The sequence below is a fragment of the Rhinatrema bivittatum genome, chromosome 9, assembly GCF_901001135.1.
Source record: "Rhinatrema bivittatum chromosome 9, aRhiBiv1.1, whole genome shotgun sequence".
Taxonomy (NCBI): Eukaryota; Metazoa; Chordata; class Amphibia; order Gymnophiona; family Rhinatrematidae; genus Rhinatrema; species Rhinatrema bivittatum.
In genome coordinates this window covers 176,348,582-176,362,652 of record NC_042623.1, presented here as the reverse complement: position 1 = coordinate 176,362,652, position 14,071 = coordinate 176,348,582, and the positions used below count along the sequence as shown (strand labels likewise).

The 14,071-nt window shown below is 41.9% G+C and overlaps 1 protein-coding gene across 1 annotated transcript in view; it reads right to left on the bottom strand.

The window, feature by feature from the left end:
- Positions 1–623: 623 nt before the first annotated feature.
- The window catches only part of LOC115099593 (extracellular calcium-sensing receptor-like), a 39,147-nt gene continuing 25,699 nt past the window's right edge, over positions 624–14,071 (bottom strand). The window contains exons 4-7 of the mRNA XM_029617328.1: positions 13,223–14,041; positions 10,151–10,375; positions 8,860–8,983; positions 624–1,552 (exon numbers count right to left, since the gene is read on the bottom strand). Of these exons, the coding sequence (XP_029473188.1) occupies positions 624–1,552; positions 8,860–8,983; positions 10,151–10,375; positions 13,223–14,041 (2,097 nt within the window). The remainder of the gene's footprint in view (positions 1,553–8,859; positions 8,984–10,150; positions 10,376–13,222; positions 14,042–14,071) is intronic.

The window sequence follows — 14,071 nt, the reverse complement described above, 5'->3', positions numbered from 1 at the left end:
TCTTTACTTCTGCTGTGAATGGCGTGTAACTAGTATAATAAAAACAAAACAAGACTAATTAGCAAGGATTGAAGAGTTGGGGGGGGGGGGGGAAAGGGAGGCAGATTAATTAGGAGAGGGGGTAGGAAGTCCTAGCCTTTACCTGGGCGAACTGGGAACAGGCTGGGGAAACTGGTAATTGCGTCGGCGTACGTAATAAAATCCCCCACCCACGCTTACGCAGGAGAGCCTGCATTTGCGTCTGCCCACATAAAATTGTGCGTACATGTATGTGCATGTACCATGCGCACATATACGCGCTTATGTTATGAAATGGCCACGACCATTCGCGCAAGCCTGCATACCCTGTACGGCTGTTTGAAAGTTACTGTTCCAGGTTGTTAAAGATCCTGTGCAGCTACAGCCCATATTACAGATCGGGATCAAACTGGCCAATCAGAATGCAGGATTTTAAAAAATATTTTTATATCCCCAACTGGAAATCAAGATATAAATACACCAGCTGAATCAACTTTACATACATCTGCTAGGTAATATATAATTTCTTTTCTTTTTTTTTTTATACACATTAATGCAAGAAAATCTGGATCATCTCACATGAACTTTTGGGACCTATTAGAAAGCTATTGACCAACCATAAAGAGAATTTCCTTTCTGGAAGACATTCTCCTTATGGTTTTTGGTAGGTTTTGATCTGGTCTGAGAAGCATGTAACACTTGTATGTAAATATGCAAATTAGCAATCCAAAACTTGAGAATTGAATAGCAAATATTTCTACAGCTACTGTATATTTTTCAGTTGAGCTTAAATAAGCAGGAATGAAAGCTATCCAGACTGCAAAAAATATAATCATGCCAAATGTAATATACTTGGCTTCATTGTATCTATCTGGCAATCGTCTGGCTAAGAATGCCAACACAAAACAAATACCACAAAGGAGGCCAATGTAGCTTAACGTAAGGTAAAATGCTAGTGAGGATCCAACATTGCACAGGAAAAGAACTTTTGCACCTCGGTAAGATGTGTCCCGGGAAGGGAAGGGAGGCGAGATGATGAGCCAGGTGACACAGATAAGAATTTGCATGAATGTGCAGAGGAATATCATAGTCTTCTGTTGCAAAGGGCCAAACCATTTCATGATGCTTGAGCTAGGCGACGTGACTTTGAAAGCCACCACCACAACAGTAGTTTTTGCAAAAATACATGAAATGCAAAGGACAAAACTAACGGCAAAGGCAGTATGACGAACCATGCAAGACCATGTTGATGGCTGGCCGATAAATGTAAGAGAACAGAGAAAGCACAAAACTAATGACCCGAGTAAGAGAAAGCTGAGTTCTGAATTATTAGCTTTTACTATAGGTGTGTTTTTGTGATGAAAGAATACCACCAATACAGCTATGGCAATACTGATCCCAATCAAGGCAACTACAGTTAAGGCAATACCCATGGCATCTCCCAGAGAAAGGTATTCAGCTTGTCGTGGTATGCACTTCGTGAATCCATGGTTGGACCAGTAATCTGATGGACATTTTCTGCAAGCAGATGACCCTATAAAATAAACCACATGAGCTCTGAAAAATAATATTTCTGCATGCTGCAAGAACCACTAAAGGTGAGGGATTCCTACGTTTTGAAATAAATTAATTCCCCGGTGTCTGGTTTTGTTGGTAGAACTAGTAGATATGTGGGAATAATTAGAAAATGTGTGCCTTCAATTCTTAAGTCTGTAGATAATGAAGGGAAAAAAAATGAGAAGCCCAATCTATTTTTATTACTGTTTTCACCTGGCAGGTTCCTCCTGCTGTTTGATTTTCCAGCTCACTCAGATCCTTCCCCTCCTGTGCCTTGAGACTTTATTCACCATTAACTGAGAGGGTGTTCCCTCATTTTAAGAGTGGTATGCACTGGAAAGAGTTTGAGTTTTTTTGTTTGATTATTATTATTGTTTCATTTGATTTAGCCAAAACAAAATGAAATACTGCCCAATGGAGTCCCACCCTACTGGCAAAAATTGTCCCCTCAGACCCTTATCCTGGACCCCTTCAAACTCTCCTCTACTCCCCTGGCACGTTTAATGGAGGCAGGAGTAATCCCCAATAGCTCCTGCCCCACCACTGCTGTTTCTCAAAATGCTGCTGGCTGACCCGAGGTTGGTGCCTTTTTGAGAAGCAGTAGCCACAGGCAGGAATGACTGGGGAAGGACTCCTGAGTGTCCAGGGAATCCAGAAGGAGCCCCAGGATGTGGGGGTGGTGGGGAAAGCCACAAGAGCTGCTATGATTTCATTTTTATTTTATCTGACGTTATTCTAATAACTGTAAACCGTTTCGGTCAAATTATTATTTGTGAAAGACGGTATAGAAATCTTTTAAAATAAAAATAAATAAAGATAAATAAATAAATAAATGGAAGCACCCAACAAAATGAAAATCAAATGACATTTCATTAGTTTCTTTTCATTTGAAAAACAGAAAATATCACTGACATTTCCTATTTCATTTCACATGACAGCAGATCCCTACATTTTAACCCCTTTTTCTGTCTAACCCATCCACTGCAGTTTCAGCCCTTCAGTAAGGGATGTGTATACCTTGACTCTATTAGGGGTCACCATAGCTTTCTTATTTATAAAACAAGTTTACATTCAGACTAAAAAAACAAAAACAAAAGATTCTACTTAAAATAAAAACAAGAGAAGTATAAGAAAATTCATCATGCTTTAATTCACATTAGTCCTGGATTTATTTCAGTTGTAATTTTGTTAAACTGGGGGAGGGGGGTGCTCTGCTTTATAAAAATGTGCATTATTGTGCCTTGTTCCTTAAGGGGCAGATTTTAAAATATACAAGCGCGGCATACAATTGTGCGCGGACCCGGTGCGCACAAATGTACGTCCAATTTTATAATATGCACGCGCAGCTGCACGCATGTTATAAAATCAGAGATCGGCGCGCACAAGAGGGTGCACACTAGTGCATCTTCCTCGGGGAGACCAGCTGGCTTTCCCTGTTCCCTCCCTTCTGAAATCAGAATGGCCTCGGAGGGAACTTTCCTTCCCCCCCCCCCCCCCCCATCTTCCCCTCCCTTTCCCTACCTGTCCCGCCCCCCAGCCCGAAACCCCCCCGTACTTTTATTTCACAAGTTACGCCTGCCAACTGCCGGCGTGCAATCCCCCGGCCCAGCGGCCTTGCAGTGGCCTCTGACCACGCCCCTGCCCCTCCCCCAGACCACCCACACCCATTTTTTCAAGCCCCGGGACTTACACGCATCCCGGGGCTTTATGCTCGCCACCGGGCCTTTTGAAAATAGGCCCGGCATGCGTAGGGCTTTTAAAATCTGCCCCTAAGAGAGCACAGTGCAAAACATGTGCAAAGTTTTGTTTCTCCTTATACATAATTTGGAAGCTCTGTCCATCATGTACATAAACATAATTCATACAAATGTTAGAAAATGGCAGCTGTAAAATTAAAAGAAAAGTTATTCTTTCTACAACTTATTGAAAATAATTAGCATATGCTTATTTCACCAGTTCAAAATCACTTATGCTAAGGACATGTTAAGTCCTAATTATTTTTTAATTAATTGATATTAAAATAGGTTCTCCTTTTAGGTTTAATTCATATGTTAAATTTTGTTACAGTATTTTTTTTTTTTTTTACTTTTAATTTTATTTATTTATTATGAGCAAAAGGTGGTAAATTCACGTTTATTTTCCAAGTTGGTGCCCTCATCAGAACTATTTTTTTTAATGTTGAATGTGTGATTTTAGTTAGCTTGTACACTACATCTATCTATGAAGGAACACCTACTTAGAAAGCTACATTCACACTCACGTATGCACGCACAAAATGATCAGTGCTGATCATTTATTTGACATGCACCAGTAAAAAAAAAAATCACAAACAGGCATCTAACCCAGGAAAGCGAACAACCTTTGTTAACAATATGAGATTTTTTTTCAAAAAAAGCCAAATTCATGTCTATTTTAAATGTTTTGATTTCATAGTGTAGATATCATCGATGAGATGTCAATGCTAAGTAGGAACTGAGTATATGTCAAATAACTTTGTGCAAATTCAAATATAAGGAGGCATTATTCAAAGAGTTACATGGGATTTGTGTGTGTTAAAAAGTTAGCATATATACATGTAAGTAACATTGCACATGCATTTTGCTATATTATAAATGTCTAGAGTACATGTGTTCTTGCACTGTCACTCATAAATCTGAACTGGAAAAAAGGGGGTGATTTAGGGGCATTGCAAGATGGGGTTTGGAAGTACATGCACAAGTCACTATTTTTTAAGTGGTATACGTGCATATATTACTCAACTTGTCCATACCCTTTCACATCTGCTAATTGTCTCACGCAATTGAAATTGCATTTGTCTTGTATGTATAGTTTTTGGATGGGAGGCCTGGGTGAACTGGTGAGTGTAAAGGATGACGGGCTGGAGTGTCTAGGTGAACTGGTAAAGGACTGGGTGAAGTGGAAGAGGTAAAGGTGAACTGGTGATTTCAAGCTTGTGCACAAGTATTTTCAGAAGCAGAGTACATGCATATAGGCGCGCGAGCAGACATACGCTGGAATTTGAAACCAGGCGTACATGCACGCGTAATGATATAAAACACACCTACCTCGCATGTGTGTGCCCTAATTTTAAGCCATTACTCTAGCAAACGTACTTCGTGTATCTACCATAGGTCTTTGTCAGCTTTAACGCGTGTATGTAAGTTATGGGCATCGCCCACCTTCATCTAAACACGCAACTCCGCCCTCACACATCACAAAGACCCATCAGATACAATTACAAAGGATCATTATATGCCCCTCCGGTCAAATCACTGTTAAGAAAACGAGCACTCTCTACAGCAGGGCCCACCCTCTGGAACTCATTACCTCCGGAACTTCGCCTAGAAACATGCCATCAAACTTTTAAGAAACACTTAAAAACATGGCTCTTCCGGCAAGCCTTCCCGGAATTGAAGTAACACTCAGACACTGGTCAACAGGCAATATAGAATAATACAAACCTCTTGAACTCCCTAACTCCTCTGCACCTGATTACACCCCATACGGACAGCCCACAGGTTATGAAAGACACCACTGTAGATGCTCCAGTTCATCAACTAGTGTTATGCTCAGTTCTTACTATCCAACTTTGTACACCGTTACCTGATACACTCAATTAGTTCACTATCTATTGTAGATACTTATTTTTTATGACTTTTAAAATCTGTTTGACATGTTGACATGTTATTGATATTTATTTAATAGTCACGTTCTTATGTTCAGAAACTTTGTTTAATATACGTTCTCATGTTCTAAAAACCTCTGTTCTATGTAACGCCTTTACAGCGACTGTTTTGTTATATGGAAACCGACCTGATTCGATATGTGTATCGAGAAGGTCGGTATATAAAAATTCTAAATAAATAAATAAGTAAGTAAGTAAGTGGATTTTAAAACATGCTCACGCGAAGGACACTACCAGTTTTACCAGTTAGTCCACCAGTTTGCCCCGTCAATTTCGAGGTCATCCAGACCCCACTGGCTCTTCATCCTATACAGCCCCCAGCTAACCCGGACACCTTACCCTTAGGCGATTTCTGCAGACTTCCACCTCATCTGGAGCAGCAGTAAATATACGCGGCTATCAAGCCACCTCACACGGCAGCCTCCGGTTTTATGTGCATAACTGCTGTCCCCGCCCTGGAAGGCCCACGCCCCATCCCTTTCTGAATTCGTGGCTTTTAAAATCTGTGTTGCTCACACGTGACCCGCATACTCACTTATATGGGCCTTATAGCGTGAGCAATGCTTTTAAAATTCAGTCCATACTTTATAAAATACCAGCCTCCACCCTTTATTCTGTGTTATTGAGTGTATATCATTACAATTATTATGTACCGCAAATGTGAGTGTGTAATTATTTTAAATGGATAGATAAAGATACCTTTTCCTGCATTACAAATGCATGAGTGAATTGAAACATGAGCATATACTCAGGGCAGAAATATGCAGTATTTTCTGAACTGTGTGACTCCCTCCAAACAACTTAGAAATTATTTGCATAGATCTCCATGGCCCCACGTATGCACACATGCGGTGCCTCTCACAGACTTCTAAACGTTGGGCTCTATAGGCAGAAGTTCAGACAATATTGTCAGCATATGTGTTCATTTCTGCTGACTGTTTTGAGAGCTGGCAGGCTGTACGCATGATTATAAACACCTAGTTTATAATCATGGAAATTATTCTCTTTCATTGGGTTTCAAGTTTTGAGAGTTTAGGGCTTGAATTCATATGAAAAATGTTTTTCTTCTTTCAAACTGGAGAGGTTTATGAGCATGTTACTTTCTCTCGCAGCCTTGGACTGAGTAATCAACAGATGCACAGAATTCATTCGAGCCCATACAGAAAGATGTGAGGAGGACCCAACATTCATCCATACACAATTACACATGACTTAAATGGTCGCAATGGACAAGTGTGATTTTTTTTGTTTGTTTTATGACCTGAGTCAACTTCTTTTACATTGGAGATTCCTGCTCCAGTCCTACTCACTGCCACTTTACAACAGAAAGGACCTGACTCTTCTGTCTATAGTCCAGCCATTGCAGTGACACTCCATCACACGGAACCACAGTTCCACCCTGGATTCCACCCATAAGTATTACTGGCTGGCTGGGATTCCCTCTCCCCTCTTTACCCCAAAGCAGTATACCCAAGTTGGCCAATCAGATTACTTGCTTCTTTTAAAAGTTTGATATTTTAGAAGCAGGCCCAGCAGCACTGGGCGTGCAAATTGTGTAATTGCACAGAGCGGCACACCCTGTGAGGTGGCGTTGGGAACAGGGAGAGGCCCGTGAGGGCGCCGGTGGACTCAATCTCATCAGTGGCCCGGAAGAGGAATCGGCACATGAGATCGCTGGTGGACCCCATCTCACTGGCAGCCCAGAAGAGGAAGAGGCCCATAGGCCATCAGTGCACCCCAATCCACCAGCAGCCAAAGAAAGAAGAAGGAGCCCGTTCAACTACTCCTTCTCGGTGCCAGCATTCGCTGTCCAAAACATGTGTAGCTAGCACATTTTCTATGTTGACCTCATGATGCATGAGATCAGCATAGAGGAAGTGCTAGGCTCACATGGTTTGATTAGCGCACGGGCCGCCATACAAGCAGGAGCAGGAGAATGGCTCACACGAAGAACATTACCAGTTTTTCCAGTTAGTCCACCAGTTTACCCCATCAATTTCGAGGTCATCCAGACCCCACTGGCTCCTCATCCTATGCACCCCCCAGCTGTGAATGAATGAATGAATGAATGAGAGCCTTAGTGGGGTATGGGGATGTGATATGTATGAATGAGAGCCTGACTGGGGAGGGGGTATCTGAATGGGAGCCTGACTGGAGGGTTGTATGTATGTGAATAGGAAGAACCTGTCTAGGTTGTGTGTGTGTGTGTGTGTATTTCTGTGTGCATGAGATCCTGACTGAGATGTGTGGGGGGGAGGGGGGGGGGAGGGGTAGGAACCTGTCTGGGGGGTGTGTGTGTGAATGAATGGGAACCTGTCTGGTGTGTGTGTGTGTGTGTGTATGGGAACCTGTCTGGGGTGTGTGTGTATGTATTTCTGTGTGCATGAGATCCTGACTGGGATGTGGGGGGGAGGGGTAGGAATCTGTCTGGGGGCGGTGTGAATGGGAATGTGTGAGTGTGTGTGTGTGTGTGTGTAGAAAATTTGTGCTGCCTCACTAATCCATGCCTTACTCAGGATGACTCGAAATAAAACATTTTCAGGTATGGAGAATGGTGACTTTTCCATCCTTATTGTTTTAATTATTGGGTGTCTGTGTCTGCCATTTTGAAATAATTTATTGTTGTTTGGGAAATGTTTAAAATTGTGCATGAGCTGTTAATTATTGAATGCTATTCTATTCTTTAGATCATTATAAAAAGAATATTTCCAAGTATGGTTTTACTAATATGTTTGATTTGTATTCCTTGAGTTTATTGTTTGATGAATGATTTATGAGGACTCGTGATGTTTCTGTTTCTCCATTGCTGCACAAAATTCAGAGTCTGACTTGTTGCGGTTTCTGATTCAGTTTGTTTATAGTCTCTTTATTCTGAATTTGGTGAGAGTGAGTCTGTGTTCTGCATGTTTAATTGAGGTGGGGTATTCTGTGTTTAAAAAAAACAACAAAAAACGAGGGGGGCAGCACAGTAATTGTTCACACAGGGCAGCAAAAATGCTAGCACCAGCCCTGGATATAATTCACAGTATTGCCCATGGCAACTTTCAAAATAATTTGCATTTCTTCTGTATATAGATGCCATATTTTAAATATATAAAAGGGGAACCCAGGAGTGAAAGAATCAAGACCACTCAAAACACTAAAGGATCTCACTCAAAATACACATATCTTGGATAAAAGACTCACTATTTACATATTAATGGTGACCTTCATATTGCACTTATCAGGCACGAGAAATCTTGAGCTCCTGACAACCCAAATGTGCAAAGATATAATCAGCTGTCGGTGAGAGAGATTCCAATGTTCATATCGTGAGCAAATGGGTGCTTTAAGTATATTTTCTTTGCAAATAAAAGCTTAGATAAAGACACAAGCTGAACTTATCTTAAGCTTGTCGTTCAATCCAGGGGCTAAGATGGCTACTCAGAGCGCAGGTGCACACAGACAAAACCAGAGAGTCTTTTCATTCATCCAAGATATTTGTATTTTACGTGAGATCCTTTAGTGTTTTATATTTTTAACTAATGCCGTTGTTGCATACGTTGATGCTAAGAGTGAGTACAGTTGAACAGTATAATACTCTGTAGGCTCCAGTTTACCAGTTTCATTGGAAAATTCCCCATCAGCACATGAAAAGCAGTCAAAACAGCAAACTGGCTCCCTTTCCCGTACAGCTTTTCTGGATCCAGGAGGACAGCTTTCACTACAGACTGACCGAGGCACCTGCAAAATAAAAGCACGTGTGCTTTTATCTGATTAATTCAGTTTTATAAGGACAGGATCATTTCATGATGACACTAAATGTTTTTCCCCATATACACAAAACAGGGAAAACTCTGGAACCAAAGTCAGGTCAACAGTAGCTTCCTGAGGCAATAATGAGCCAGTACATGTATGCATGTATTTCGTCACACACGAGAGAGAGCGAGAGAGACTCTTTATAGCGCTCAGTCTGATACTCTATATATGGACCATTGTAAGGGGCACTTTGATTCGGGGTGAGTTTTCGGGAGGTGGGTTTGGGGGTGGGGGGTGTTGTTACAGACACATTCAGTGGTATCCATTGTAAAATTGACCTCATTAAAGAATTTTAGACCTTATAAGCTGCAGTGTACAAATCAACTCCTTTTCATCATTTAACCGGCCAAAACGTTCCAGATATCCTGTAATTTTGTGTAAGGTGTACATTTTTGGCTTGACTGTAAAAGCAATTGTGTTAACATTTGCAGGATGGAGTTATGTAGTAATTATTAATATATTTTAATATTTGAAATTATCCTCCCCAATAAAGTGCATAGTTTCAGGCATGGTTTTCATCTTTTCATGCTAAAAATTTTAAAGTTTTAAATTAGATTGTACTTTATTATAGTTTATTCGATATGTTCCATGTTCCATGTATGTTCCATGTAAACCGCCTTCCCGGCGATAGTTTTCTCTGTTAATTGTGAACCGGAGTGATATGTATTGTATACAGGAACTTCCGGTATATAAAAACCTAAAAATAAATAAATAAATAAATAAAAACACAGTATTCGTAACACACTGTGTATTGACAATGAGTTAGTGTAATTTCTTGCCATGCATGAAGGAATTAGCCCAGTGATAGAGGAAGCAGAATACCTTGAAACATGCGTATTACCTGATTTATTCAAAAGACTCAGAAGTGCTATATACAACCCAGCCTGGCTGCAACGACCGTGTTCTCTGGATATCCTTTCACAGAAGAATGAAAAGTACTAATTTCTCTGTAACTGTGCATGCAGTAAGTTTGTAAAACTATTGACTTTAGGTCTTTTAACTTTACCTCATAAGTAAATGACTTTTTCTCTTTTTTTTTTTTTTTGCAATTATGTGTGTATAGATTGCATGAGCAACGTATTGTCACATTACCTGAATACCACCTCCAGCCCACGAAATGTTCATGTTAATGACAAGCTGTTCATCCAAAGGAGCAGAAGCATCGAAAACACCGACTTGAACAAACTCAGCGGTCCCCGTGTAATCTTTCTGCCAATTGATGAGATCATAAATGGCTGCTGATTTGCCGTTTCCATCAAAATATACCTCCTCTCCAAACTGGTTCTGGAATTTCACCGTTTTCAGCCGATGAAGCAGCTTGGATGCAGAAATATAACATTGGTGTTACGGTTTGTATAGCATCTTATTAAGTCCTCGATTTTCATTTTGCTTTGACAAAATTGTACTCAAATCTACACCTGCCGATGCCAAATCTGTGTGGAAATTCTGCACTAACAAAATGTGTTCTTGTTTGTAAGACACAGTTCATGGATTTTACATTTGATTACTTGTCTCTCTAAACCCAAGCTCAAGGCTAATTACATTTCAGGTATAGTAGAAAGAGTTATTTCCCTGCCCCCGAGAGCTTACAATCTAAGACCGAGAGCAACTAAACTGCAATATGTTTTCACGGGAGGATTCCCACACTATTGCGGGGGAGGGAGTCGCCCTGATAGTGAGCCCCTCCCCCAAAACATTTTGTGACCGTATTGAGGCATTGTTTTGTCTTGCAGCAAAACAACATGGCATCAGCCCTTTAGACATGATGGCAGCCCCAACCTGATGGGACTGCCTTAGTCTTAAAGGCCCATTGAAAAAAAAAGACCACTTAAAGGACAAAGGTGCAAGGAGGTCACATCTCACCCCCTGCTGCCACTTGAGGCAGCCCGACAACCAAATGTTAAAAACAAAAATTAATAGTATCTCGCATGAAGACGACACCATCCTTTCCAAATACAATAAAATATATCCCCCCTTTTCCTTATGAATTAGTGCTGGCACTGCCCCCCCCCTTTTCCCACCCCCCCCCCAAATGGTAAAACAAAATCATTGGGGCATGGTACCCTCTAATACTTCCCCTCCCCCAAGCATTACAATAAATTGTTGGAAACCCTATCATTGCACCTCCCAGGAACACCACTCCCACACCCCCTAACCTTAAAAGAGCCAAAGCAATACTGCGATGGGGCAGGGTGCTCCCTAGCCCCGGGCCTAGTCAGCACCCTTTTGAAAAATGGCACTGACCTGACCTTGCCCCAGTCATGTGATTGGGGCAAGGTCAGGTTGATACCATTTTTAAAAATAATGTCGACTGGGCCTGGGGCTAGGGGCAGCCCTGGGGTGAGCAAGGGGTCAGCTTTCAACCCCTCACACCTTTTTTTCACTTTTGGGCAATTGTTTTTTAAGTGGTCGGCCCTTTAAATCTAACATGTAGTCTTGAGGCCCTTGTTAGGGTCACAAGGCTCCCGAGTTAGATTACTGTTTTCTGAGGTGGTGATGTTACAGTATCTCAGATGACAACTTTCTAAGTTGGCCGTGTTAAGTCATTAACAATCAATTGCTTATTAATGAGCTGCTTTGCATGGATTTGCAAAATAGTAATAGGGGAAGGAATATGGGCAGGGCTATGCTGTTTAACGCACATCAGAGCCCTACTATGGCTTGATGTATCTCTTAGTAAGTTTGGTGGCGATGGACAGCTCAAGCTCACAAGGATCATCAGCAAGATTTGAACCGTGATTTCTCTGGGTCAGAGCCTGCTGCTATAACCCACAAGGATACTCCTCTACTGCTCACCCTTTCAGTCTTTTCATGAGGGTGGAGGGCGTTTCTAAAATATGACGACAATTTTCATATGTTATCACCTTAAGGGTGTCTTATTCTTCACCTTAAAGAGAAACAAGCATGAGAATGCAAACATCCTGAAAAGGAAATGTTTTAAAAATTTTTTTTTATAAAATACTCTTCCTTGGCGCCCTCCAGCAAACTGTTTTCAAACAGATTCACTCTGGGCACCCCTCAGCCATTTTTAAGGAATGGGGGAGGGGAAAGAAGGACAGAGAGGGGCATTTTAAATTATGTAATATATGTAATATATACGCCGTATGGCCGGCGCCATTTTCCATACGGAAAAATGATTCGACTGCAGGAGGTCATTCCGGACCCCCGCTGGACTTTTGGCAAGTCTTGTGGGGGACAGGAGGCCCCCCCAAGCTGGCCAAAAGTCCCTGGGGGTCCAGCGGGGATCCGGGAGCGATCTCCTACCGCGAATCGTTTTTCCGTACGGAAAATGGCGCCGGTCATATGGCGTATGGCCGGCGCCATTTTCCGTACGGAAAAATGATTCGCGTGCAGGAAGTCGTTCCCGGACCCCCGCTGGACTTTTGGCAAGTCTTGTGGGGGTCAGGAGGCCCCCCCCAAGCTGGCCAAAAGTCCCTGGGGGTCCAGCGGGGGTCCGGGAGCGATCTCCTACGCTCCTGACGTCGGGGGACAAAAAACAAAATGGCGTTGGCTCTACCTTTGACCTGTCATATGACAAGGCAAAGGTAGTGCCGGCGCCATTTCTACAACACACCCAGAGGTCCGAGAGTAAAAGATCACACCGGGACCCTTCCTCTGGACCCCAGGTAATTTAAGGCATTTTGGGGGGGTTCGGGAGGGTGGGGGGATTTATTTTAAAGGGTCGGGGTGGGTTTTAGGGTTGTGTTAGTGTGCCGGTTTTCCCGCCCTCCCCCTTCCCCTCCCCCCCACTGGACCCCAGGTAATTTAAGGCATTTTGGGGGGTTCGGGAGGGTGGGGGATTTATTTTAAAGGGTCGGGGTGGGTTTTAGGGATGTTTTAGTGTGCCGGTTTTCGATTTACACAATTTACACGATATTTAAAAAACCCAAACTGCGACGATCCGATTCCCTCCCCCCCCCCAGCCAAAATCGATCGTTAAGACGATCGATCACACTATTCACATCTCTAATATATATATATATATATAGTGCATCATGAAATAATATCTGTGAACATCAGAAAGTATGCATTTAAGCGCAAGGTAAACTGAAAATGAAATTTAAATTTAAATTCAATGAGTTAGCAACTAACGAATTTTTTAGAAAATAAAATATCATAATGATTATATAGATAGCATAGCAGAGTAATTTGTATCCTGTTCACCTGCCATGGTTCAAAATGTAAAGCTTGTGTACACGTGCTAAACAATTGGATCTTTTCAGCACACATCAAATTGTGGAGTGCATGAGCCACTGTGTATACTGCCTTGTACACATTGTAGGAGACTCTGAGTTGTGTCGTATCCGAATATATGTTCTTCAGTGCTTGCAAATTTTCTGAACCATCACAGACAGGAGAGGTTAAGGCTGTTGTTTCAAAAGCAGGGTTATCTGAAAAATTCAATTTGCACTTAAAAAGAGCTTCCCAGAGCATATTTGCAAAGAATGCGCCTTTGGAAGGACGTAGCCTGAGAAGAAACTCTTTAAGACCAGGTATGTATGCTCTGCGGATGGCAAACCCAATAGTTCCAACCAAGGCTGGCAGGAATTCCTGTTTGGATAATAAGGCTGCCGTAACCCAGGCTTCACTCGCAATCCATTGTTTGCTGCTAACATTCTGTTGCACGATCTCTTTGACCAATGGATAGAGCTCCCCTTCAGTAGTAAAAGCAATGAGAACTTTGGCTGTTGATTTCTGGATCTGTCTTACTAAGGAGGTGATCTTTTCTTGTGTGTACAGTTTTGGAATAGTAAATGAGAAATCAATACAAATATCAGCCCTCTTCAGCTGTTCAGTGAGCATAGCCAGTCCATACTGGCCATAGTCATCATCACTTGCAATGATACCAATCCATTCCCATCCATATTGAATCACCAAGTGGATCAAAGCCATAACCTGATACTTGTCACTTGGTACAGTTCGGAGAAAGGATGGGTATTCCAGTTTATTGCTCAGGCAATCACAGGTAGCAGAATAACTCACCTAATTCATAAAATATGAATAGAAATGAAC